The following is a 26,874-nucleotide window of genomic DNA, read 5'->3' on the forward strand; positions in this document are numbered from 1 at the left end:
GGCTGCGCTGTGCACCCCCACGCTCCCTGGGAGGCGGCGTGGCCACAGCCCTCCCTGACATGGCGCCCGGCCTGGCGCCCGGCCAGACGCATTCCCCAAGTGCAAGCCCTCGCAGAGTGCACCGGACGGCGGGCGCCCAGCCTGCCCGCTACGAGATCTTGCAGTTGCTCCTGGAGCAGTTCTGGGGCGGGCTCTGGGGCGGGCGGATGGACTTGGACCTCTTGAGGCTGTTGCCCTTGCTGCTGCCCCCCGCCCCGCTGGCCAGCGAGTAGGAGCGGCCGTGCATCATGACGGCATTCATGCCATTGGCCATGGAGAAGGACTTGAGGTGGCTCTTGATGGTGACCGGCAGCGGGAGCTTGTCGATGAGGTGCACGGGGGTGCAGGACACGATGGCCCGACAGCAGAGGTCCTGCAGGCTGAACACTGCACGCGGGGGTCAGACCGCAGTGGGGAGAAGGGAGGTCAGACGGCAGGGACCGCGGAGGTATGCCAAGCCCTCGGGGTTCCCTTGCCCTGCACCCTGGACGCCCAGCACGCCACCCCAGTCGCCAGTGCCCTGGCAGGAGACGGAGGCTGCTGACCACCCTGGCCCTTCCGGCAGCTCAGGTGGGACGGGGCTCAGGCTGAGGGACAGGGAAGCACACCGCCACGGATTTTGGGGTCGGCTCTAGGGGGTAGGCTCCAGAGACACTCTTTTCACTCTGGGACAAGGCCCACAGCCCGGCCTCCCAAGCCCCAGGTGCAGACAGGGCATCCTGCACGGTCCCCTCCTGGAACACCAGGACCCCACACAGAGCTGGCTCAGCCGCCCAGGCACTGGGAGAGCCGCGGAGGAGACCCGGCCTCCCCTGCGACCCAGGAGGCGGGCCCCTGAGCGGGCAGCTGGAGGCCCCGTCTGTTTCCACGTTCTGGCCCACAGCCCGGACAGCCCCTTACCTCGGTTGGGCCTCCAGATCTTCTCCATTCCGTGCCTCATCAGCACGATGCGGGACAGCTCGGTGAAGGACTCGATGACATTGAAATTGCACAGTGGGCTGACCTCAAAGAAAGTCATGCCATTCTTCTCCGCGTAGGCACGTGCCTGCTCTGTTGGGACTTGCCGCTTGAAGGCCAGGTGCAGCCGGTTCCCAACCAGGATCCGGGGAACCCCAGGCGCATGCTTGGGGGGGACACAAGACTCAGCAGAACACGACACAGGACACCCCCTCTTGGCACTGTCTCCCAGGCCCCAAAGTGGGCAGGGCCCTCACTGTCCGTTCTTTGGCCATCCAGTGCTATGGGGACACAGAGCTGGGCCCTCCAGGCTTCCTGCTGGGGAGGGTAGCATGTATACCTGGGAAGGGCGACCCTGAAGGGCTCTGTGCAGGCTCACACCTACCTCATCGATCTCCTTGATCCACCGGTCTATGCCATCAAAGGACCAGCGGTTGGTGATGTCATACACCAGGAGGATACCCTGCAAGGGAGATGCAGGCGTCAAGAGGCCAGGCGGTGCCTGGATGGAAGAGGTCCTGCTCCGGGCACAGCGTGGCCCGGTGCAGCCAAGCGCTGCTCCCTCCCAGCACAGGAGATACTTGGTTCCAGCCACCAGCTTTCAAGCCGACCATGTGGGTCACTTGTAAATCTTGCCATGAGATCCCCCCACGTTTCTGAGGCACAGCTGGTACCAGCTCTGCACCCTTCTCCTCACTGAGGCCAGGCTGTGGGCACAGACAGCCTGCATGTAGGGCCATGGCAAAGCAGAGCCCTGGGGCTCAGTGCTGCCCCCCCCCGCCATCTTGGGCACTTGGCTAGGACAAAAGGCATTTTTTCAACTTTTCTGTTCCAAACACACTGTAAGCATCAACCTGTGATCATCATCAACCTCGAGTGGGACAGGCAGTCCACGCAGGTCTACAGGTGCGGTAGACAGACGGCAGCTGGGTCCCCAACACGCCTTCCCACTGTGTGCCGGCTCTGGCTGGGGACCTGGGCGCTGAGCTGGTGATCTGCTACGGGGGTTGTCCTATCACATCCCTCAGAGGCCCATCAACTGGAGCTCAGGTCTGGGCTATGTGCACCTGCGCGGCTCGCCCGGCATCCCTGCCCTAGATGTCTCAGAGACCTATCACAAGCCTTGGAACGGCAACAGCACTGAGCGAGGGCAGCTGCCGGCCCCTGCCTATCTCTGCCCCTGGGGCGCCATGATCAAGCAGGCCCCGGACCCACCCCGTCACGCCCCAGCAAGGCTCTGTTCAGCCTGGGCCCCCATCACACACACGACAGTGCCGCTGAGATCAAAGAAACAGAGCACCCTCCACCTCAAATGAACCTTTCCTCTCAAATCTGTCCTCCCAGTTCTGGAAGACAAGTATAGCTCTGAGGTCTTGTAAGCACAGAGGTCAAAATCCCACACTCTGGCTGGAAAGCCTCAAGCAGGGCAGCATACAGACACCTGCCCACCAGGGAGGGACGAATGGGGAGGGACATTCGCTGGGGAGGGAGAGCCTTCAGGGCAGATAGCCACAACCCACATGAAGTCAAGGGCTAAGACACAAATTTGGGGGGCATTGGAGTCAGACTGGACAGGTCCCGAGAGCAGCTGGGTGTGAACCCTGCCGTCTGGGGCGCAGGGAACAAAGTCTCCAGCTTGAGTGCAGTGAGGGCACGCCACTGGCCCTCCAACCTGGAACAGCCCTTCTAGAAATAACCAAGGAGGTTCCCATCAGAACTGTGCCTCCCTGGGCCGCCTGGGTGACTCAGTGGGTTAAAGCCTCTGCCTTTGGCTCGGGTCATGATCCCAGAATCCCGGGATCGAGCCCGAGTCGGACTCCCTGGTCAACAGGAGCCTGTCTCTCTCTCTTCCACTCCCCCTGCTTGTGTTCCCTCTCTCGCCGTCTCTCTGTCAAATAAATAAATATTTAAATTTTAAAAAAAAAAAAGGACAAGGGGCACCTGGGTGGCTCAGTGGGTTAAGTCGCTGCCTTCGGCTCAGGTCATGATCCCAGGGTCCTGGGATCGAGTCCCGCATCGGGATCTCTGCTCAGCAGGGAGCCTGCTTCCCCCTCTCTCTCTCTGCCTGCCTCTCTGCCTGCTTGTGATCTCTCTCTCTCTGTCAAATAAATAAATAAAAATATTTAAAAAAAATAATTAAAAAAAAAAAAAAAAAAAAGGACTGTGCCTCCACGTCCAGGACTGCAAAGGAAGTCAAGCTACGGACACGGCACAGCGATGACCCCCCTCAGACCAAGAGACACCAACACACAATGACGCACGGAGGAAAGCTTCTGTGCACAACCACACGCTGGAAGGCCGGGCAGTGTCTCTTCTGGCTCCTGCTCCCCTGTGTGAGGCTGAAAGGTTCCCACAAGCGGACAGAAGCTCCTCCCTCGGGCCCAGGCATCTGCCATACCCCTCGGCCGCGGGAGAACCCCTGGCTGCCCCTCCCAGCTGGCACCAACCTTCAACAACCACCCCCTTCTGGGGCGGCCCAAGTCTGACAGCTTGGGGTCTGACAGAAGAGATACCCACGCACACCCGTCACTGGGAGGAAGGATACACAGCGGGTCACACTGTAGGCAGCAGGGACCAAAAAGGATCATGGATGCGGCAGGGAAGGACAGGTGGGGCCAGGCACAGGCAAGGTTCCCGGTGACCAGGATACCCCGCGGGGTTCCAGTGCTGGCCGTGTGGCCGGAGGGAGGAGGGGAAAGTAAACTGCCACTAGGTTCTGTCCTTGTCATCAGTGAAACTCACACGTGCCCAGACTTTCTAAGTGAGCGGGTACCCCAGGACATCAACAGAATTCCTCCTCACCTGTCCAGGAATGACCAGTTCCCGTCTCATTCCTGACACAGACAGGGTCCCAGTGCACCCTGCCCCACCCCCACCTGGCGCCCCTGCCCCACAGCAGCCAGCACCCCATGCCAGGCTCATGCAGCAGGACCACTGCTGGCGCTCAGGTCATTTCTCCCATGAAAAGAGCCCCCAGGCCCTGGTCGGTAAAATCCCTACAAGTGGGACTGTGGGCCCAAGGGTTGGTGCCCTTATTCTATGCAGGTTATTTCTACTGACTTAGGAGAGCACACACGTGTGTGTCAGGGGGCAGAGGGAGAGAACCTCCAGCAGACTCCCCACTGAGTGTGGAGCCCAATGTGGGGCTCGATCTCATGACCCTGAGCTCTTGACCTGAGCTGAAACCAAGAGTCCGACACAAAACTGACTGAGCCCCCCAGGCACCCCCAGGTCATTCCTTCTGAGCCACAGCCGTCCCTCAGAGGAGGAATGGATTTGAGTATGAACAGTCTGGTGAGTCTGGACAAATGAACATGCCTGTGCCAGCGGCACCCCAGCCCAGGTGCAGAAGGCATCTCCGGGAATGTAACTGCATGCACGTGTAACACTTTGTCTGGTCCAGCTCCCAGGGAGCGGCCGTGAGGGACAGCCTCTACCTACGCCCCACAAGAAGCACTGACCATGGGAGCAGCTATCAAACAGCACGTGCCAACCTACCTGGGCAGGGACAGGTGGCAAGCCTGTGCCCCCAGCAGCACTCCATTCACAGTACCTGTGAGCCCTGGACCATTTTCCACAGAAAAGCCCTTTTCATGGAAATGAACTAAACCTTCTCCAACCAGACCAGTGCCTAGCCGTGCTCAGCCCAAAGCTTCCCTGAAACAGAACCTCCCCCAGCCCCAGCTCCCTCCTAGCACTGAGCCCAGGGGACCACAGTGGGCAGTGCCAGCCTCCCAGGGCCGTGAGTGGCCACCTCAGACCCCAGCAACAGCAAACATGGGCCACGGAAGAAAGCACCCATGGCAAGGGCCCCAAGATAGCCCTGTTGCAGGGCAGGTGACAGCAGCCAGGAGCTGGCCAGGGGCTTCTGGGACCAGGGCCCTCGGGAACCTGCAAGGCCTCTCTCTGGTCTTCAGTAGGGTAGGAGAGTGACAGGAAGCTCAAGGAGAGGCCCCAGCTCTCTTGGTACCGTCCATTGCACACTCAGGTAGGGGCCCCCTGCAGACCCCTGCACCTGTTCACTGCCAGAACTTGGTGGGACGGGAGTACAACAGGTGCTCACGGCCACCACCCACCCCGGGGCCAGAGATCTGCCATGGGCTCCTCCGGCCCCAGAACCATGAGAACCCCTAGAACCAGCAGAGCCAAAGCAGGACCCAGGCTGACGCTCTAGAGAGAACAGATGTGGTAACACATGATCTGGCAACCGTGCCGGCTGGCTCCTGCTTCCTCCCGCAGCACTCAGAAGTGCGTGTCTGTGGTCAGCCCCAGGCTGACCCTCGGCTGAGGCCAGGGGCGCAGTACCACACCTGAGGGGCCAGCCCCAGCTCTTCACTTTCCTTCCGATGACAAAAGTAATGTGTTTATTGCAGTAAAACCAACAAATATTCAAAAGCGAGAGGAGCACACAGCTGAGCTCCCAGAAGCGGCAGGTGCATGACAAGGACCGCCACCGTTCACGTCTTGTCTCACATGTATAAAATCACAAGTGCTGTCCCCTCCTTAAGGAAGAGGGGCCCAGGCACTGTGCTTCTGTGTGCCTCAGCTCTCCCCACACTCGCCTGAAGAGCTGTGCCTGCTACTTTACCTTAGCCCCAGTGCCACTGGGCACTGACAGGCGCCCCAAGCTGCACCCCTCACCCCGAGGTCCTACTGTGTTCCGTCACAGAGAAGCGGCTGCCCCCAGAGGAACCGCCAGTGACACACCTGCCCTGCAGGGCGCCCCCGACACTGGCGGAGGAGACTTTGGACATCACCAAGCCAGCGGTACGGCTCACACTTCTGTGCCAGCTCCCAGGACAGGAGCCCGCAAGCCCAGCCTGGGGCTCTTCCACCCACTCTGCACGCTGGAGAGACTCCCCCTGGAGAAAGGGATGGGTCGTCTGCTCCTGTCCACACCTACTCAGTCTCAGGCTGACTCTATCACGGACCAAGTGTCCCTCTGGCTTCCCAGGTCCCACAGAGCAGAAAGAGTGGCATGGGCGGGGGGGAGGGGGGCGTGCTGGACATTAATCACTGCTCACAAAGCAAAACAGATCCCCATGGGGCTCCCCTCCAGCCCCAGCCAGAGTGTGTGCGGGGTACCAGGCAGCCCCCTGCAGCCTGCACCCCACACAGCCAGGGGCCCCAGTCTGCTGTGCACAGCAGGTCTGACGTCAGGGCTCTCCTTGGCAATTCCAAACCCTGGGCGGGGGTGGGTCACAGCCTGCCCTGTGGCACAAACTAGACTGCTCCTGCGTCCACACCACTCAAAAAGGACGCGGCAGTGAGCGCCTAGAGATGTGAGTACACCGCCACCTTCCTTTCTCCTCCCAGCCTCGAACCACACACATCCAGCCGGCATGCGAGCATGTTGTGGGGGGCCCAGAGGACACAGAAAGGGGGGTGTCCACGCCTGTGCACACTGCCCGGCCCTGCCCCGCTGAGGACCTGCGGCAGCCCCTTCCATGGCGGCTCCAAGACTCAAGCCCTGCCGTCCTCATCCGCCATCCAGGCCGGCCTGCCCTGGAGCCACCTGGCAGCCCCTCCATCGGCATATCCCAGTCCCGAGATGCAGAGAAGTCACCTCTTCTTCCCAGGGAACCAGGAATGTCCGGTATGTCCGAGAGTCTTGGCACCCATTCTCTGGTGCCTCCTGCAGCAGGAGCCACAGGAGCTGATGGCCACACAGGGTACCCAAGCTTAGACTTCCAGTGGGGTCTGACAGCACAGCTGAAGGGGTCACCCCAGGTCACGGCACCACACGATCACTAGGCTTACCTGTGCGCCCCTCGAGTAGGACCTGAAGATGGTGCAGAACCTGCCTTGGCCGGAAGTGTCCCTGAAACACAGAGGGGTTGGGGGATGCGGCCTCTGGTGTCCCCTGATGCATGCCTGGTGTCCCCCCTGCGAGGCACCCGCCCCCCCAGCCCATCCACAGCGCACCCTGGTGGACCTCCGTGGGTCTGTGGGCCTTGGAACCTTGCCCTGTGGGGCTGGGCAACCCTACCCTGTGAGAATTCCCACCTTCCGCTGAGGTTCCGGAAAGCGCTTGCTCTGGAGCCCAGTGAAGGGCAAGGGTCGAGGGCCGTGGTCATGGAGGAGATGACGTTTATGGGCCAGAGTCAGACCATGCAGCCCAGACTCCTGGTTTCTCCTGGTTTTCTTCAGAGTCCGTTCCACGGGGAACCAGGGTCTGTGCAAACGGCTGCTCCCGTCAACAGGACTCCTGACTCGCCCTGGGCATCATGCAGGGACCCTGGGACACTGCGGTCCCTGCCCTGACACCTCACCCCACAGGGCCTGACTCACCAGAGCTCCAGCTTCACCCGCCGTCCGTCCAGCAGGATGGTGGTCGTCTTATAGTCTATTCCTGGAAGGAAGCAGGAGGCAGCTGCAGGCAACGCGTGGGGACAGGCTCATGAGCCTGTCCAGGGCCGAGGGCCATGTCCACCTTCCACCCTGACCCTTCCTGTGGCTTCAGCCCAGCAACCCAAGCGGGCCACCCCGGTGTGGCCCCAAGAGCCTATGCTGGGTGCTGACAGACGTGGTGCAGAGGGAGGGAGGCTCATCTCCGTACTGACCTACTTCGTGCGGGTCCTGACACCAACCTCCCAGAGGTTCAGCGTGTTTGGGTTCTTGGGTTCACCACAGCCCCCGGGCAGACGACTGGAGCATGCCGGGAGCACGAGGAAGGGCCAAGTAATCTCTAAATGCCATCTCAGGAGCACTCTCTGCAGAAGCCACTCCTGCCCTAGCTCCAGGTTTTATTTTTTTACTCCTTTGCGGGACGAAGTCAGTCCACAAGATGGTAGGAGTAGGGACGCTTTGCTGACGTGCAACATCTTCAAGCGGTCTGTGGGCCACCCAGAGACTTCCCACAAGCTGTGTCTTCCCTTCCCTACTGCTAAGATCATCAGCTTCCCGGCTTTTTGTAACACTTGCCCAGGAGGGCTTGAGAATGGGCTTTTGTTTTAGGTTTCTTTTTTATTTTAAGATTTTATGTATTTGAGAGAGTGAGAGTGTCAGCAGAGGGCGGAACAGGCAGAGGGAGACAGAATCCCCAGCAGGCTCTGCCTTGACGCGGAGCCCAACGCGGGGCTCTATCTCATGACCCTGAGATCAGAACCTGAGCCGGAACCAAGAGTCAGACACTCACCTGATGGGGCCATCCAGGTACCCATGGTTTTTTGTGTGTTTCTTAAAAACCGTTACGTATGTCTGCATGTATTTGAGAGCCGGAGCACACTCAGGGGCAGCAGCGCAGGGAGAGGGAGACGCAGACGCCTGCCGAGCAGAGAGCCTACTGCAGGGCTCCGTCCCACAGTCAGCCCTGAGATCCACAGTCACGCACTCCCCTGACCGAACCACCCAGGCGCCCCCGAAATGGGCATTTTCATGCAGGTGTCGTTCACACACGCACCGTGTGCCCCCAGCACCCCCTCGCTGTCCTTCTGCCAACAGCCAGCTGCGCGTGAAAACCAGACTCCCGTGCACGGGAGGACACGGATGGCGTGAGAACGGAACCAACAGAGCGGGAGAAAACGTATCCGATAAAGGACTGCTATCCGTAACACAGAAAGAAATGCCACAACTCAACAACAAAAACCACCCAATTAAAAAATGGGCAAAAGACCTGAACAGACATTTCTCCAAAGAGGATACACACGCGGCCAATTCGCACGTGGAAAGGTGCTCAACCCCACTCCTACTGGGACTGCCACAGTGAGATGCCACCAAGCACCGTTTAGTTATTGTAAGAAAAACAAACAGAAAATCACAGGTGCTGGCAAGGGGGTGGGGAAGGGGGCGGCCAAATGGAAAATGGCCTGGTGGCCCCAGGTTGCTCAGGCACAGAGCTGCAGTTCCACACCCGCACTGCCCGCGGCACTGCTCACAACCACTGAAAGGTGGGAACAGCTTGCGTGTGCATCAGCAGACCAAGGGTCAGTGGGGTCTGTCCGTGCACTGGACTATCAGCCTGAACGGGCGGACCCGCCAGCGCGGGCTCCACAGGGGGTGGGGGCGCCCTCAAGGACAGCGGTCAGACAAGCCTGTCGCAGGGAGACAAACTCCCTGGGCTTCCCCTTCTCCAGGCCCCTCCCACAGTCAGATCCCCTCTGCCATGGTCAGCGGAGGTCCCCGGGGCGAGAGTGGGTGGGACGTCAGCGAATCCTAGGCACGAGCTTCGGTTTGGGAAGATGGAAAAGCCCTGTGGATGGTCAGTGGTCATGGTCCCACAGCAGCAGGAACTCACTGAGCACTATTTGGAGCTGTGCAAAACCCCCAAAGAGGGAAAATCTTCCATGGCCCCACAAGGCCTCCCCTACATTCTGTGGCCATCCTAGACACAAAAACCAGAGGCAAAACCCTGAGCTTCCACCTCACACTTTCCCTAATTTCAGATGGCGAGGAGCTCGCCTCGGGGTCTGCAGATTGGACCCCCCTACCCTCGGAGGTGGCAGGGCGCCGTGCCCCCCAGCCCTGCCAGGAGCGGCCCCCACAGAAGGCTGAGCAGCCCGTGCGAGGGGACTGAGGAGAGCGGACAACAGGGCCCAGCCACAGGCCGAGAGCCCTGACAGGGCGGAGAGCCCCAGGCGGACAGGTTCACGAGGGCACCAAAATGTCAGATACCTTCATGCCCACCCTGCCCCTCCCCAGATCCGTACAAGGCACTTTATAAAGTCTTTGAACACACAGACCAACAGGTCCAAAGTGAGGCCATGCTCTCAGGAAGGACGGGGGCCAACCCAACGTCCCTGCTTCGCCGGTGCCAACGAGTCCCAGTCTCGAGTCTGCTGCTGCAGAACTGCAGTCACATCCCCCCACATCACCCCACCCGTCCGTAGCACTGAGCGCCTCTCTGAAAACCTGTGCGGAACACGGACCGCCCAGGGGGGGCGGGTAGGCTCATGGGGCTGACCAGGCCTCCCGCGGGCCCGACGCCCAAGCTGATGGCGGCAGCGCACACGCAGGGTGCGGGCCACCCAGGTGACCCAGTCTCAGGTCCCCACACTCTCTGGACAGGAACAGGGCACCTGGAGGCCGGTGGGCCGCCGCGGCAGCCGACCCCAGCCCTGGGCCAGCAGTGGCTCTGCTGATTCCTGAGCCTTCCTCCGCGCCCGCTGTTTCTCCGACAGCTACTGGAGCCCGGCACCGGCCCAGGGTCTGGGGGTCTTCTCCCCGTCGCTTTCAGCGACTCCAGCTCTCCCCTCCACCAGCTCAGCTGATGCGGCACACACCTAGCCGGCAGCTGGTTCTTCCTGCTCGGCGCCTCCCTCCGGGCCCCAGGAGCCAGTCTCGCCTGCCCGGCTCCCCTCCAGGGCTCCTTCCAAGCTGGCTCCCAGAGGCTCTTCGGCCCTTTGAACGCTTCTTCCCAACGACGCCCCGTCCCTAGTTCTTGGACCATGTGTGCCTCTGCCTCCCGGGCAACACTAATGACCCACCGTTAAGGTTCTCAGACCGTGGTGGAGCTAGGATGCCCACCACCCCTCAGAGGCCCCCAGGAGCGGCCGCGGTTCTGGTGACTCTGCTCAAGAGGGGCTCACGACGGAGCGGCTGGGCACCTCAGGGTCTGCGGAGGCTCGTTGCCTTGGACTGGGGGCTGTCCCTGCAAGAACCAGCTGCTGCCTCTGGGCAGCTCCGGACACGACCGGAGCACCTGCGGCAGGGCCGGCGGGGGGCCTCCACCACACCCGCTCCTCCCAGGGAGCAGACCTCCCGCGTCCCCGCGTGGGTGGCTGCGGTCCCAGCAGGGCCGGGGGCACAGGGTTCCTGCCGGCGCCTCCCAGCCAGGCTTCAGGCCTCCGCCTCGGCTTGGCAGCAGCGCCGCATCCCGCACAGCCATATTCTCTCTCCGGGGGGAGTCACGAGTTCCTAAGAAGGTCTTTTCCATGGTGTGACCGGGTTTCCCAGGGAAGCGGCAATTCCCTGGACAGGAACCCCTGCCTCCCTCCCTCCCAGACACCAGGCGCTGTTTTGGGCAGGCCTGCGGCAACACCCGGACCAAGAGCGACAGGGATCCCTGTGCCCAGGGAGGCACAGGCCTGGGCCGCAGCTGAACGGCCGTGCACATGGCCGCTGTGCCCGACGGAACAGTCTGGAGCCCCACAGGCAGCTCCGGCACCCAGTGGGTACGGGTACACGCGAGGCACGGGCGGCCCCCACTGCGCCCGGACCCTACCTGTGCCAGGTGCAAGCCTGTCACCCACCTGCAACCACACGCGGTGCGGGCGCCACCACCTTGAGTGTCATGGGTGTCTCGCTGCTTCCCAATTTTACCACGAGTTCTTCATTTTGGGGGAAAAAAAACATCTTCCCCAAGGAACACCTGCACTTGGTACACGTCTGTCGCCTCATCAGCGTCCCTGGCTCCAAGCACAGAGGACTCAGGACACACGTCACACACGTACTGTGTCCTGTAATGTACGCATGTAATGTGTCACATCACAGACACACGCACACATGCGTGTCAGCTCTACGTGCAGAGGGGAGGGACAGCGTGCCCTCCATCTCACGGCCTCTCAGGAAAGCACTGGCCCCAGAGGGCGTGACGCGGCTGAGGACAGCACCCGCTGCCGGCGCCCTGACGCCACATCCCCACACCCAGCAGCGCCCCAGGGGCACCACGGAGGCCGCAGGAACAGGCGCCTGTGGTCACAGCTGCTGACTGATGCTCTCCGAAGAGACGGGCCAGACGGGAGGCGGAGGATGTAGGACTGGTCCAGAAAAGGTCACTTAAGTTTCAACTTGTCGAAATGCCTGTTTTTGACAGTCACCCTGTTCCTGGTGGTTTGGGGGGTCCAACAAGATGCCCCTGCTGCTCGCAGAGACCCACCTCCCCAGGACCCGTGAGCAGAGCTGTGGGCACATGCAGGAGGAAGGGTGGGCACTCCCCTCCGTCTCTCCCGGCCCCTCTGTGGGAGGGAGGCGTCCACGGCCACATGGCCGGCCGGTCAAGGACGACCCGGAGCTGAGCCGTGCTGTCCCGTCGGGAGTCCGCAGATGGACAGGCTACGAGTCACACTCCCCACACCGCTCCCTCCTTCACGGCTTCACCAGGGCTCACCCCCCTGTCAGCATGGACTCAGGACCACCGGCCTCCAAGAAAGCCCACAGTTACTGGAAGGACATGCTGCTCGCAGGGAGGACGCACAAAGAGGAGCGTGGCAGCTCCAGCTGTCTGCCCATCAGCCTCACCGGGTGTGTAAATCAAGGCTGTGAGCTCAAGGTTCCACTGCTCAGAGTGCAGACCACTACCACAACCTGGCTGGCCTCTGGGTGCGGGCACTTTCCACACGCCTGTCAGACCCTCCTGAAGGGAGAGAGCAAGGAAGGACGTCACCTGCCCACACAGGACATCCGCCACCACCCCCTTTCTGTGCCAGGCTCGTCTTACGGAAAAAACAGGCACTCGCAGTGTAATTACGTAGCTACTTCACAGCACGATTAAAGGCCACAGCAGGACTGCTTTTTTTCTATTTCTATTTTTTTTCATTTTTTTTTTTTTAAAGATTTTATTTACGTGATAGAGATCACAAATAGGCAGAGAAGCAGGCAGAGTGAGAGAGGGAAGAAGGCTCCCCGCTGAGCTGAGAGCCAGACTCGGGGCTCGATCCCATAACCCTGAGATCACGACCTGAGCCGAAGGCAGAGGCTTTAACCCACTGAGCCACCCAGGTGCCTTTTTTTTTCCTAAAGTAAGTTTTACACCCAGCTTGGGGCGTGAGTTCACAAGGAGGAGAGCTGCACCTCCACCCACGGAGCCAGCAGGGCCCGCAGCCCTGCTCCAGTCACGATCTTGGGGTTCAGGGATGGAGCCTCCCTCTCCCTCTGCCCCTCCCCTGCCTCATGCTCTGTCAAATAAATAAAATCTTCTAAAAAGAAAGAAAGAGGTGAGAAAATAAAAAGAAAGAGAGAAACGGCAAGTGCTACCTGGTGTCCTCCTCTGGAACTGGAATGCCGGCTGGTGTTTGAGGGAGAGAAAGCCATTTCCCCACAGGCTCTTCCCTCTGCAGAGGCTCCCAACAGGGGAGTAGATCCCCAGTGGGGCTGAGAGTGCCCCGGGGAGTGCGGAACCCCAGCTCCCACCCCTCCCATGAGGCAGGTCACCCACTGAGCTCACAGCAGGCTCCAACAGCAACACATGGGTGGGCGACCCCCAGATCGGCCTCCCAGGAAGGACAGTGGGAGCTGGCTGTCTGAGCCAGGCTGCTGTGTGCATCCAACAGGACGTCCAAGCCCAGGGAAGGCAGCCACTGCTTCTCAAATGTTCCTCCCTGGGGGACCGGGGCCGGGCGGGGGTGGGGGGAGAACAAGCTCTCACTAGTCCCAAAGATAGACAAGTAGGGGAGGAATGCCAGGGTCTTCCAGGAAGCAGAAAAAGCCCCCCGTAACATAGGGGGACAGACACAGCAGTCGTCCCAATGAGCCCACAACCCGACAGCCCTCCTGCACACACACATGCGGCCTTCAGGCTTCCTCCTCCAAGGGGGAGGCTGCAGCACACACCTATGCCCCGGAAACGCACCTCACGCCACACAGCATGCTTGGGGACATGAAAGGGAACTCCGCATGTCCCTGCTGACGGAGGCAGCCGTGGGCGACGAGGTAGGCATGAGGTCCCGCGTCCCTGGGTTCACCGTACAGCCCTCCCCTGGAGGTCGGTGGGAACGAAGACCTGCTCCCTTGGACAGATGTCCCTCTGGGGTCCGTCATGTTGGACTGTCCCCCAGGCAGATTCTCTCCCTTGCTGGCTCTCCGAGGCAAGCTGCCCCACGCAGAGTCTGTGTGCCGGGAAGTAAGCCGGTAGTACTGCCAACAACCCCACAAGCCTGAAAAGGATTCTTTTTTTTTTTTTTTTTTTAAAGATTTTATTTATTTGACACACAGAGAGAAAAATCACAGGCAGGCAGAGAGCCAGGGAGAGGGGGGGGGGAAGCAGGCTCCCAATGCGGGGCTCAATCCCAGGACCCTGAGACCATGACCTGAGCTGAAGGCAGAGGCTTAAACCACGGAGCCACCCAGGCGCCCCCTGAAAAGGATTCTTGGGGGCACTTGCAGGATCAACTGGTCAAGTGTCGGATTCTCGATTACGGCTCATGCCATGATCTCAGGGCCGTGGGATCGAGCTCCACGCTTAGGGGGAGTTGGCCTGAGATACTCTCTCCCTCTGACTCTGCCCCCCTGCCCCCCAAAATATGGGCACTCACACTCTCTCTCAAATACAGAAATCTTCCCCAAAAAAAAGGTTGGGTCACCTGGTAGCTCAGTGGGTTAAGTGTCTGCCTGTGGCTCAGGTCCTTCCTGAGCAGTGAGTCTGCTTCTCCCTCTGCCCCTCCCCTTACCCCTGTGCACATGCACACTCTCCCTCTTTTTCAAATAAATAAAATCTTTTGGGTTTCTTTCCTTAAAGATCTCATTTATTTATGACAGAGAGAGACAGCAAGAGAGGGAACAGAAGCGGGGGAGCAGGAGAGGAAGTAGCAGGCTCCCTGCCAAGCAGGAAGCCAGACACGGGGCTCGATCCCAGGATGCTGGGACCATGAGCTGAGCCAAAGGCAGATGCCCAATGACTGAGTCACCCAGCCATCCCTCAAATAAATAATATAAATAAATAATATAGATAATAAATATAAATAATAATAAATAATATAAATAAATAATAAAATCTAAAAAAAAAAGATTCTTTCTGTTCTAGCTGATCCCTGACCACAGCCCAAGCGAGACCCCTGAGGGCCCGGCTGAGCTGTGATGGGCTTCTGACGCACAGAAACTGCTGGGAAGTGGTGCTGCTTTAGGCCCATCATCTTGCAGTAATTTCTTAGTCGGCTTGGGGCCACTGTGCCAGAGTGCCATCATCTGGGCGGTTGACACAAAACAGAGATGGACTTCTCATGCTCCAGGGCCTGGAAGCTGGAGACAAGGCACCAGGAGAGCCTGCGTCCAGGGAGGGCCCCCGTCCTGGGTCACCAACAGCAGGAGGGGCCAGAGCTCTCTGGGTCTCTCTGACGAGGGCACTGATCCCATTCCGGAGGCCCCACCCTCGTGACTCGGTCCCTTCCCAAAAGCCCACCCCTGACCATCACCTGGGGAAATTAGGTAAGAAGACGGGAACACTGGCGGACAGCAACACTCCATTCAAAGCAAGAACAAAGACCGGCGGGGTCTACCAGAAGCGCAAACATGCACTCCTCTGACCAGCCACCCCAAATCTACCCAAACCAGAACAACACAGACAACTTCCCAGGACAGTGTGCTGGGCAGTATAAGGCCCCAAGCCGCCCCTGCAGATGTCCTTCCTCTAATCCCTGGAACCTGTGGCAATGTATCCTGCAAGGGGAAGGGACCTTGCAGGTGTGATTGGGGGATGTGCCTTGAGATGGAAAGGGTCCTGGGTTATCCAGGCGGGCCCGAGGTCATCAGCAGTCCTTAAAGATGGGGACTTTTTGTTAGCTGAGTCAGAGAGGAGGCGGAAGAGGAGAGACTCAAAGCCCAGAAGGGCCTGACCTGACTTTGAAGACAGAGAAAAGGGAAGGTGAAGTGAGGCTTCACTCACCCACCTTCACCCACCATGTGGGTGGGCATGTGGGGCAGCCCTAGTTCACAGCCAGCAGAGACACAGGCATGGGGATGGACCGCCAAAGCCACGAGCAAGGAAACAGACCTCCCTGAGAGCCTACAGAAAGGAGCGCCCACCGCCAGAGCGTGGGCTGTACGGTGATGTCTTACAGCAGAAACAGGCACAGAGCGGCTGCAGGAGAGCCGTGGGAGGGCATCTGCTGTTAGCAGACGGGGCACAAAGTAAAGCCCGCTCACTGGGGGTGGCAGAGCAACAGGCAGTGAGCCCTGGGACCGAACACTGTCCTAAAGAAACAGCATAAGAGCAAAGGGAACAGAACTCTCCTGCCCTGGCCTTGGGACAGTCCATAAACCATCCGGTGGTGACTACTAAGGCTGGACAGACCCTACAACTCGGCAGCCCCACTCCTCAGGGTGTCCCTGAGAAACGCACACATAAGGCAACAGAAACAAGTATGAGAATTTTCATAGGAACGTTATTCAGAAAAAACCCAAACATGAAAACATCCCAAAAGTCTCTGTGCAGAAGAACAGATAAGGACACTGCAGTCCGCACAGATGGAAGGCGCGCAGCACCGAGGATGCAGTGACAAGCTCGCGACCACACCGCTGTGTCTCACGGAAAACGGAGCCTGTGTGACTCCACTTCCAGGAACACTGGAGAAACACCAACTAGTCTGGAACAGAATCATGGGCAGCTGCCGGTCTGGGAGCACACAGGCTGGTCTGCAGGGAGCACGGGGTCAGAGGGTGGTGATGCTTTCTCAGGTGTGCATGCCCGTCCAAACTCTCAGAACTGCAAGTGTGAACTGGACCAGGGCTCTGGACACAAATTACACCACGAGGGCTGACTAAAAATAACCCAAGACAGGGGCGCCTGCAGGGGTCGGCCATGAAGCACCTGCCTTCAGCTGAGGTCATGATCTCAGGGTCCTGGGATAGAGCCCCGCGTCAGTCTCTGCACTGAGCAGGAAGCCTGCTTCTCCCTTTCCCTCTGCCCCTCCCCCTGCTAGTGCCTTCTCTCTTTCAAATAATGAATCTTTTTTAAAAAACAAAAAAGGCTGACAACATCACACTCTGGCAGAGACCTAAAGCAAGTGGACCGCACACATGTTGCTGGTGGGCGTCCAGAATGACGGAGGACTGCAGGGCACAGCTGGCCGATTTCCCGCGAACTCCGTGCGCACACACTTGTGAATTAGCAATGGGTTTCATGCCACTAAATCACACGCTTATCAACGGTCAGCACAGTAAACATATTTACCACCAAATTAAACTTTTTAAAGTTTTATTTATTGAAGTCATGTCCGCACCCAATGAGTTTGGGGCACAAACTCATGATCCAGAGATCAAGAGTCACACGTACCTCAGAATGACCCAGCCAGGGGCCTCCACAAAAATAAAAATTTTTAAAAACTGTACATATTTCAGGTGCCTGGGTGGCTCAGTCACTAAGCATCTGCCTTCGGCTCAGGTCATGATCCTGGGGTCCTGGGATCAAGCCCCGCATCAGGCTCCCTGCTCGGCGGGAAGCCTGCTTCTCCCTCTCCCACTCCCCCTGCGTGTGTTCCCTTGCTCGCTGTGTCTCTCTCTGTCAAATAAATAAAATCGTAAAAACAAAAACAAAACAAAACAGGGACGCCTGGGTGGCTCAGTTGGTTAAGCAGCTGCCTTCGGCTCAGGTCATGATCCCAGCGTCCTGGGATCGAGTCCCATATCCGGCTCCTTGCTCCGCAGGGAGCCTGCTTCTCCGTCTGACTCTGCCTTCCACTCTGTCTGCCTGTGCTCGCTCTCGCTCACTCTCTCTGACAAATAAATAAAAAATCTTTAAAAAAAAAAAAAAAAAAAACTGTACAGATTTCTACAAGAAGGTTCATACCAGCATTCTTCACAGTAGTCCAAATCAGGGAATGACAAGTGACCAGAACCATGCTGACAGGGGTACAGGAGTGCAAGGGAACGCTTCTCAGGAACAGGACAGACGGCTATGCGTGTGCCCCACGTGAGTGAGTCTCACACCATCCTAGAGTGACACAAACCAACAGCACTCAAGACTCAATTTACAGGAGGTTCTGGAGAGGCAAAAGCAACCTTACAGGGACCCGAAGCAGGCCGAGAGCTGGGGCTGGGGGCTGGACTTCCAGGAGCCACGAGAGAACTTTCAGGGGGAACTGGAAACAGTCCGTACCCTGATTAAGGCAATGGATATACAGGTACGTGCCTGTTAGAGCTCCCTGAACTCTGTACTCAAGATGGGGCCACTTCACTGCATGTAAATTATATCTCAATAAAACTTATTTTTAAAAAGGAAGCCCGCAGGACATCGACCTGCGTGGATTTTAGGTTAATAGGTCTTCTGACCACGGGATTCTGCACAGACGGGAGCTGTTCGCAAACACCTGTCCCCTAGCACGCTGAGAACACAGACATGGTGGGAACTGGGACACGCCACGAGCTCCCATCTTCCTCCAGGCCTGGGGCTGCCCCCACGGCCCACATACGTCTGTCGCTGGGGAAATGAGGAGGGGGGACTGCTTGATGAAGGACGGAAAAGGAAGCAGAAGTTACATAATGAATTTCAAAATGCCTTTCTACATACACTCCACGCTGGGTTTCAGGAGAAGCTCTAGGACAGTTTGTGGACGGGTTTCCTAATAAACCAGACCAGACCAGGGCAGGGCAGGGCAGAAGCCTTCATGAAGAGCAAGCATGCTCTGTGAACAAAACTTGGCAAAATTCAGAACACTTAACATTAAAAAACAAACACTCAAAAGTTACCCATAACCCCGAAAGTCAGAGATAGTCACCATTACTGTTTTCGTGTGGCTCCCAGTTCTTTCATTTTACACACACCCGTACATGATGTCGTTAGACTCTGGTGGCTTAACAAGGCATCAGAGCTCTCCTCATGCCCTTGGATACTCACTATTCCCAAACCACCACCTTTAAAGGCTCTATATATGAATATACCATATTTCCTCTCTGGACCCTTGAGGGTTTCAGACTTTTCATTTCTATCCTTATAAAAGAAAAGAAAAGGAAAAAAAAGAAAAAGCACCTTGCTTGTTTTTAGCGGTGTCCCCTGTCCTTCTGCAGGAAAGACAACTACCGACTCTCGAAGGCTCAGGAGAGCACAGCCGGCAAACCTGCTGCAGCACTGCCCACTCCGGGCACACTCTCCGTGCCGTGCGCCACCAGATTTACTCTGTCACGCACCCCAAGTTCAACATCTTTCCGTCTGCTTTTCATGAGAACCCCCTCTTGGAGGACTCTGTGTGCTCAACTGTCTTCAAATGAGGAAAATCCTCCTAAAAAGGCTACAACCACCAAGGTGTCCTCACTTACCCAGGAATCTGGTCACTGCTGGACCTAAATCAAATCATGGCCAGCCCCACTGACCAAGACAGCTGCGAGTCTGACGGTCCCCAGGACCTCTGGCTCCCACGGGATACCCAGCTCAGACCACGCAGCTTCTGCAGCTGACCCGGGACCTGGCACCTATGCTCAGGGACATACTCCTCCCTGTCCAAGCCGTATCCATAAGAAAACCAGACCCAGCTCCTGACATCTTCCTGCCAACATCAGACCCAGAAATGACCAGACCACCCCATGAGAGGTCCCCATGTCCCTGCAGCCACTCAAGGCCGTGCACAGTGTTTCAAGTCTGAACAACGTCACTTAGCCCACTAGCCATCCTCACAGACCCGCTTACTAGGCACTCACCTGACCTCAGCTGCCCGGGAAGGGGCAGACGGGCAAAGACCCAGGTCGCGACCCCAAAAACTACTAGATGGAGTGCAGGCCCGTCTCGATCACAGCACCACTGCCCATCCGGGAACCACAGCACTCTGTTCGGCCCCACCCACACGGCGTCCTGGGCTCACAGACGTGTATACCACCAGCCGGGATCTCTTCCAGGGTCCATGTGGACTCACCTGCCCAGAAATCTGGCAGCTGGATGTCTGCACTGTGACACTTCTCAAAATCCGTCCAGTCCCTACCTGCTCCCAGAGCTCTCTGTTCTCGCTCCGAGATGCCAGCCTCCGACACCCTCCGCACCCCTTCTTAGTGAGACCCCTCTCGACCTTCCCTCCCTCTTCGCCATCCTGCAGCCCTGCCTGTCTGAGCAGTGCCCACCCAACCCGCACAGATCCCAGTGCCCTACAAATTCTAGCCAAAGGGCCAGACCCCTCTGCTCCACAAACACCCAGCACCTTGAAGGGCCAAAGCTCGTCTGGTGTCCTTGGGTCCCTGCCACACCCGCTGCTGCCAGGTTTACCTGGCCACCTCTGCCCCCGTCCCTCCCCCACCCTCCAGAGGGCGCATGCCCAGAGTCAACAAGGCACTCGACACTGCAGTCTTGGCATGATATGAGACAGCCGGTCATTACTGGGCCTACAGGAGCACAACCATGAGAAGCAAACCTCGTTACACCTCATGCTCGCTTGTATTTATTCTCATTCCCAAAGGACTTAAGGGGCCCATGTCCCTGCATCCAAAGGTGACCCCATACACCCAGTCTTCCCAGTCTCCCACTCCCAGTCTCCTTCCCCTATGTGCGCAGGGCACCAAACCCAGCCCCGTGGGCCACCTTGCTCCAAGCCTGGGTGCTGGACACAGACACCTTACCCGACTTTCTCCAAAGGGGAGATGGCAATACCCTGAGCCATGTGGCCTCAGACCCCACGACACCCACACCAGGTGCCGCCCACTGCCTAGGCCTGGCTCCAACTCCATCCTCTGCCTTCTCCTCCTCCTCCTCACTGGCCATGGGCCCCAGACCAGGAACAGGTCAGATACAGCAGGAGGTGAAGTACCTGACGCACCCTGCCCACCTTGGTGGGCCAAGGACCACCCTTCCTTGGGTCCTTGTTGGGGTCTCCTTCCTGAAACACACTTCTGTTTACTTCATCCAGAGAGCCACACTCTTGTGAATGGGACCGTGACACAGCAAAGCCCTGGCAGAGAGGCCACTTGGCGTGGCTCTGTGCCAGCCACTGAGGCCCCTGTTCTCTGCCCACCCGAGCTTATGGAGACTGCTCAAGCTTCAGACGCTGTAACTGCCTACTCTAGGACAACCTGGGCAGGGCCATGCCTCCTCAACAGCCAACCAGCCTAAGGAGCTTCATCTGAAGCAGGCACAGAAGTCTGCATCTCCCCGCCTGCCTCCTGGTCAGATTGGGGGAGGCCGATCTTTGTGCCACACAAGCAGCAGGTGAACACCCTGGCCAATGGGGCACTAGGAATCCAGCCCCCCACGGACAGGTGTATATGTGGCACTCTGAGGCCTTCGCGAAAATTCTCTGGAAACTTGGGGTTTGCTGCCCGGATCAGCAGCTGACCCTGGGAGCTGTCTGGGCTCTGCTCTGCTGGTCGCGGCCAGGAGGGAGCCAGGGAGGGCTGGAGCAGCTCAGTGGAGGGAGAACAAATGGGCCTCAGTGACTGTCCCAGGCCCCAGAGCAGAGGGAGGAGGCAGCCCCAGGACTGGGGAGGGTCTGTGGTGAGAAGTGGGTCACCCCTGCCAATCAACACCAGGTGCCCAGTGGCCAGACTCTGACTGACAGAGTCTCTAGAGAAGCGGCGACCTGGAACTCAGTGACCAGCTGCCAAGGCCCAGGGGAAGGGGGTCCGGCAGCCAGTGTCTGGGGAGACAAGGGGCGTCGGGCCCTATGCCGCCCACAACAGCCGCACTCTCAGCTCGCCCGAGCCTCAGCTCCTCACGTGCCAAACGCGGCACTGACGGTGCCTCCGTCACAGGACGACAGAGAGGACTAGAGGATGGCAAGAGCACCGGGGGAGCCCAGCACTGTGACCCTGCCGGGCTCACATCATACTCTAGGCAAGTATCCCTTTTGGGAACCTAGCATCTGACAGAAAAAGGCAAATCCCAGTAAATCATCCAGAAAAATGGCCAGAGTCCAAAGACAAGCACCAACCACACACAGAGGAAGCAAAGGGACGACGAAGGGCTGTCCAGTGACCCAGCGACCAACACCAGGTTTCTGTCAACACAGTGACGCCGCACACAGGCTGCTCGCTCCTCTGGGACACACACCAGTTATTACCTCCGGGGCACACCTCTCATGCCAACACTGGGGACGAGACAGCAGATGAGACGCCATAGGCATACTGTCCGGAGACCGTCCTGACTCAGGAAAACAGCACAGTGGGGCATCTAGAGAGGCAGTCTCTCCTTGGATTGGCACTGAGGATAGAAACAACTTCCAACTGTCTGGAACCGTCCCATGAAAAACCATGGGGGGACATGGTGACCAACGGCCCAGCCATTGGGTTGCTGAAGTGGGCTGAAGCCACGCTCTGGACTGGTCCCATGCAGGCACGGTAGGCACTATTTGGTCCTACGAACACCAACAGCCAGCAGGCCCCGACACTCACAGAGACATCACGCTTGCCTGGCTTTGTCTATACCTGTCACAAACACCACACTCCTCCCCCCTTTCCTGCTCCCTGGACGCAGAGCTCAGAAAACACTCAGCAGTTCCCACCCACATGGACCCCAGAGGAGCAGATAGAGAGAAATGGACTCACGTCCACTCTTGACTCTTCTGGGACACAGGCCTATCAACCACGGCTTATTCTCCTCAACGTGAAGGTCTGTGGGAACCAAGGTGCTCAGCAGATCATTGCCCTAAGTGTTCACTACCCCCAAAAAAGTGGGAACAGGCCTGTGCACCGTAGCAGGACGCTTCCTGGGCTCCTGGGAGTATCCAGGAGTACCCAGCATGCTGCCTTGGGGCCAGCAGAGACACACTGCCCACCACCCCAGAGCGGCTGACCTAGGGACGCCCTCCAGGGTATCAGCTCCTCACAAAGCACGGGCACCTCCTTGCTGCCAGCTTTCACAACCAGGACTCCCCAACACCCCCGCAGAGGGCCCAGGCGGAACCTCCGTGCAAAGTGTCCTGTTGCCTCCCCAGGAGAGCAGGGGCCTCCTCTGAACCACTGCTGTGTATCCCGGAAAGAGAAAACTCAAACCTCCTGAAAGGAAGGCTTCTAGATCTAGAGACCTGTGAACACAGCACAGCGTTACCAGACCCCCAGGGCCTGCTGCAGGCTCCCCCAGGTGTGGGCACACTGTCAAAAGCGGCTGTCACTGCTCCAGTGTTGGCCCGAGGAAAGGCCACTCGATGATTCGTGTGTTTGCGGAGCAGGGAAGACAATGCGAGCTCACGGACCTGTCTGAAGAATGATCTAGACCAGCCTGGGCCGCAGGTGAGTAAGCAGACCGGCCCGAGGGGAAGACTTCGATTACATGTCCTTCACGAAGTAGGAATTTCCCTGCCACGGGTCATGTGCTCCTGTGAGACCCTGGAGGGCCAGGCAGAAAACATGCCTGGAAACATGCTGAGGGCTTGTCACAATGAAGACAAAGGAGAACTACAAGTACATCCTTAGTAAGAGAATCAGAAATGTACAACTCAGGCAATGGGGAATCCTGAGAACCAGCTGCCCCAGAGCTTCCAAAGCCCTCAAGACTATCCCTCAGGAAGCCTCTAGAGGGACAGAAGCAAGTGCTCACACAGCTGCCAGCTTCTCCCGGTACAGAGCCCTGGCCGCTGGGTCAGCGAGCTCAACCCCGACCACACGCAGCACCCCTCGTTCCGAGCACATCTTAACCTCAAGGAGCCTAGACCCAGGGTGGCACTCTGCCCTTTCTGCTCGATGCCGGGGTGATGACAGGGACCCGTGAGTGCACCTCTACTCACCACCTCTGGCAGATGGCCATCGCGCTGGACCAGCTCACTGTGACACTGACAGCTCCGCTGCCTCAGGCAGATCACCACGTTTTCCTCACTACCAGCCCCAGCTCAGTCAACGTGTCACAGGAACTTCGGCAAACATCACCACCCAACAGAGAGCACAGGGGGTGGGCCCCATCTCTCCAGGGGCTCTGTGTTCCTGAGAGATTGCTGCACCCCACTGGACCACCTGATCCTCAGAAGTGTGCAGCAACGTTCCAGGAAACCACCACTGTCCCAGACAAAGTCTAGCCTTCCCAGGCTCCTCCAAAGCCATGCCACCAGCCACCCAGAACGAGGGCTCCAGGAAGCGATGCCACCACTGGAAAAGCAGCTCAACCACTCACTGTCTGAGGCAGGACAGACACCTCTGACCGTCACTGCCCAGCATCCACTGAGGCGGCAGTAACAGATAAAGGGACCTGTTGAGGATGCAGCAGAGGCTCTCCCTCCCCTAAAAAATCCTGTGTGCTACCCCCCCCCCTTCTTGCTGTCTCCTCTAAGGTGGGGCTGAGAGCTCGGGGCTTAGGAGGCGACCCCAGGCAAATCCAGCACAGCTGCCTATGGCCAAAGCTGCTCCAGCAGGAAGGACGTCTCGCCAGTGCAGGTGATCCAACAACCTGGACCAGCCCTAAAATGAAAGGGTCAGAAAAGCCGGTCCACACAGTCAGCCGCCTATAGGCAACAACTTAGCCAACTGCAGATGCCAGGAGCAGTCAGACAGGACCGACCAGAATCCAAGAAACAAAGTAACAAAGGGTGTGGAGAACAAAGGCCCAAAGAAGTAAAATTAGATGAAGGTCTCTCGAACACTGAGCTCCTGTCATGCTCTCCACAGATTTCCTGGTCCCCCTCGAAGCACCCTCCATGTGGCGGGGGACAGGGTCCCATCACAGAGCAGTACTGACCACACTGATTCCCGCGCGCCTCAGCTGTTATTTTAAGGGAAAGATGTAAAGTGGCGGACTGAGTGCGGAAACTGCATTAGCTGCGGCTGTAACGATGCCGCGAAGGGAGGGGTGGGCGTCTCCATCCACCGAGCCCCGAGTCACGTCCCAGGGGGACAGCCTGGCTCGGAGGAACCCCGTCTGCGCGCAGACACCACGGGGTCACGGGGAAGCCCCGGCCACACCTGGCACACCTGTCCCAGCTTCTCCACTCTGCCTGCCCCGAACGCCGGCCAGCCGCGCTGGAGCCGCCGCCGCTGGACGCCGGCTCTCGGGGACGTCCTCCCCGGGCTCCGCAACACCCCCACTCTCACGCACCCTCCGGGGCTGGGATGGCGGGTGCCCACGCGGCGCGGCGCTGCTGGACCCCGGAGTCCACTGCGGAGCCGCTCGCCTCGGTAAAGGCCCCCAGCTGACCCGGCCCGGGCACGCGGACTGCGAGCTCGCGGCTCAGCCGCCACCGCCCCCGCCCCGCCCCGGGCTCCGGCCCCCGCCGGACGACCCCGGCTGGGGGGCACGCGCCCCGCAGATGCGCGCCGGCGGCAGGGAGGGCGGCGACCCCGCGCCGCGGCCTTACCGTTGCTGTAGGCGTACGGGGACTCGGCCGCGCCGTCCTGCAGGCTCTCCAGGATCTCGCCCTTGCCCACGTCGCTGTCGCCCACCAGCAGGAACTTGAGCAGGTAGTCGTAGCTCTTGACCGGGCTGCCCTGCGTCCCCATCCTCTCACGCGCGCGCGGGCCGCGCCCGCATGCCCGCCGCGCCGGCCGCGGGAGCAGGGCGGGGAGGAGGCCTCGGACCGACCTGCGGGGCCGGGGCGCGCGTGAGTGGGGCCGGCCGGCGAGGCCCGGGCCGGCGGCGAGGGCCAGGCCCCGCCCGCGCCGCCCTCCCCGCCCGCCCACCCGCCCCCGCCGCCGCCGCCGCCGCCGCCAGCCTCACCTCAGCACCGCTGCCGCCGCCCCGCCGCTTCCCGCACTGCTCCGCGCAGCCCCGCCGCCCCGCCCCCGGCCCGAGCGCCGCCATTGGCTGCCCCCCCGGCCACGCAGGCCCATTGGTCGGTACGCACGTCCGTCACGACCGTCCGCCCCCGACCCCGCCGTTTCCCACACTCCACCGTTAAGCCCCCGGTCGCCCCGCCTCCATGCCGTCGCCATTGGTCGCCCGCCGCCGCTTTCCCGTGGCCATTGGCCCGTACGCCCGTCCGTCACGACTGTCCGCCCCCACCACGCCCCACTCAACTTTGGTTGCAGGGGAGATTCTGGCCGTCTCGCCTAGTCGCCGTCGCCATTGGCCACTCGCCTCCGGGCTTCCCGGAGCCGCTGGTCCGCCAGCACGTCCGCCAGCACCTCTGCCATCCCCGGCGCTCCCCGCAGGGCACCCGGAGTCACCAGCAACCCTGCCCTCTGCCCCCGGCAACCGCTCGGCCCTTGCCCGCCCCCTCCCCGTCGCCATTGGCCACCGCTGCCGATCCTCCCGGAGCCACTGGTCCGCCAGTACGTCGATCATGACCCCTCTAAGCCCGCCCCTCGCCCGGTGCTTCCCGCCCCTCTCCCTACACGCTCACCAATCAGGAACTTGGGATTTCGGGTTGTTTGCATACGCCCCCTTCCCGCGGACGGGAGCGGGTGGTGCCTGTGTCTCACTATCCCGCCAAGGAGGTGACGGGGATGGGTCCCGGAGGACGAAGGCCCCTAGCAAGCTGCGGCCGCTGCTCCCGCAGAGACCCCCGCGAGGGTGGCGAGGAGCCTGGAACTACGCTCTCGGGAGCCGCCCTCCCCGCGGTGGGGCGGGGACCGGGCCTGTCGGGCTGGGGCCGGCCAATCAGCGCTCGGAGAGGCCCGGGGGCGGGACTTCCGCTCCCGGCGGGTGCGGGGCCGCTGGCGAAACGCTCGGAGCGGTCCCGGGAGCGGGAGTCCGAGCGAGTGCGGCAGCGGGCTCGGGCGGCCGCCCGCCCGGGACCCTAGCTTGCGGCGCGTGGTCTCCAAGGCCCACCGTGCTCGGTGTCGGCGGCGCTCGGGGCGGAGGGCTGCCCAGCTCGGTCCCCATTGGGATCGTGGCAGCGGCCCGCGGCCCCCCCGGGTCAGGGCAGGCGGAGCGGGGGTCCCGGGAGCGGCGGCTCCGCGGTGGTTCCCAGGAGCAATGGTCTGTCGTTCGTGGAGGGCAGCGATTCCGGAAGAGCCGCGCACACGGCCGAGGGCGCCCTCGCCCCCTCCGGACGGCGACTCCCCAGTGCGGCTGGCAGCACCGGCCGCCCGCGGGGAGCAGCCCTGCCGGAGCCCGCGCGTAGCCTGGCTCGCGCTCGCACGGACGCGGGAAGCCGGAGCGCACGCGGCCGCGCGCTGGGCCCGGGCGGGTCTCGGTGTCCACGCTCCCGCAGGGGTCCCGCGGGGGTTCGGGTCCCGAGCAACGCGGGCGCGTCGGAGAGGTCCGGAGGGGCGCTCTCCGCACGCACCGGCGTACTTTCTCCTGCTCGCTTCTGTCCGACGAGGACGTGCGAACGTAGGACGCCCGGTAACGAGCGACTCGGGGGGTTCGGTTTGAGAATGCCGGCCGGCGCGGGGTCTCGGCTGCCGGGGAGACGGGGCTTTCGTCCCGCACACTCTCTGACCGGAGTC

The 26,874-nt window shown here is 60.0% G+C and overlaps 1 protein-coding gene across 1 annotated transcript; it reads right to left on the reverse strand.

Moving 5' to 3' along the window:
- Positions 1 to 3: 3 nt before the first annotated feature.
- Positions 4 to 25,467, reverse strand: RAB40C (RAB40C, member RAS oncogene family). Its single transcript, XM_059154070.1, has 7 exons — positions 25,199 to 25,467; positions 24,840 to 25,063; positions 7,288 to 7,348; positions 6,757 to 6,817; positions 1,382 to 1,459; positions 940 to 1,162; positions 4 to 426 (listed from the first exon to the last, which is right to left on the reverse strand). The coding sequence occupies exons 1-7, from the start codon at positions 25,411 to 25,413 to the stop codon at positions 149 to 151; spliced, it is 1,140 nt and encodes a 379-aa protein (XP_059010053.1). The 5' UTR covers positions 25,414 to 25,467; the 3' UTR covers positions 4 to 148.
- Positions 25,468 to 26,874: the final 1,407 nt, after the last annotated feature.

Source organism: Mustela lutreola, chromosome 17, assembly GCF_030435805.1.
Source record: "Mustela lutreola isolate mMusLut2 chromosome 17, mMusLut2.pri, whole genome shotgun sequence".
Lineage (NCBI taxonomy): Eukaryota > Metazoa > Chordata > Mammalia > Carnivora > Mustelidae > Mustela > Mustela lutreola.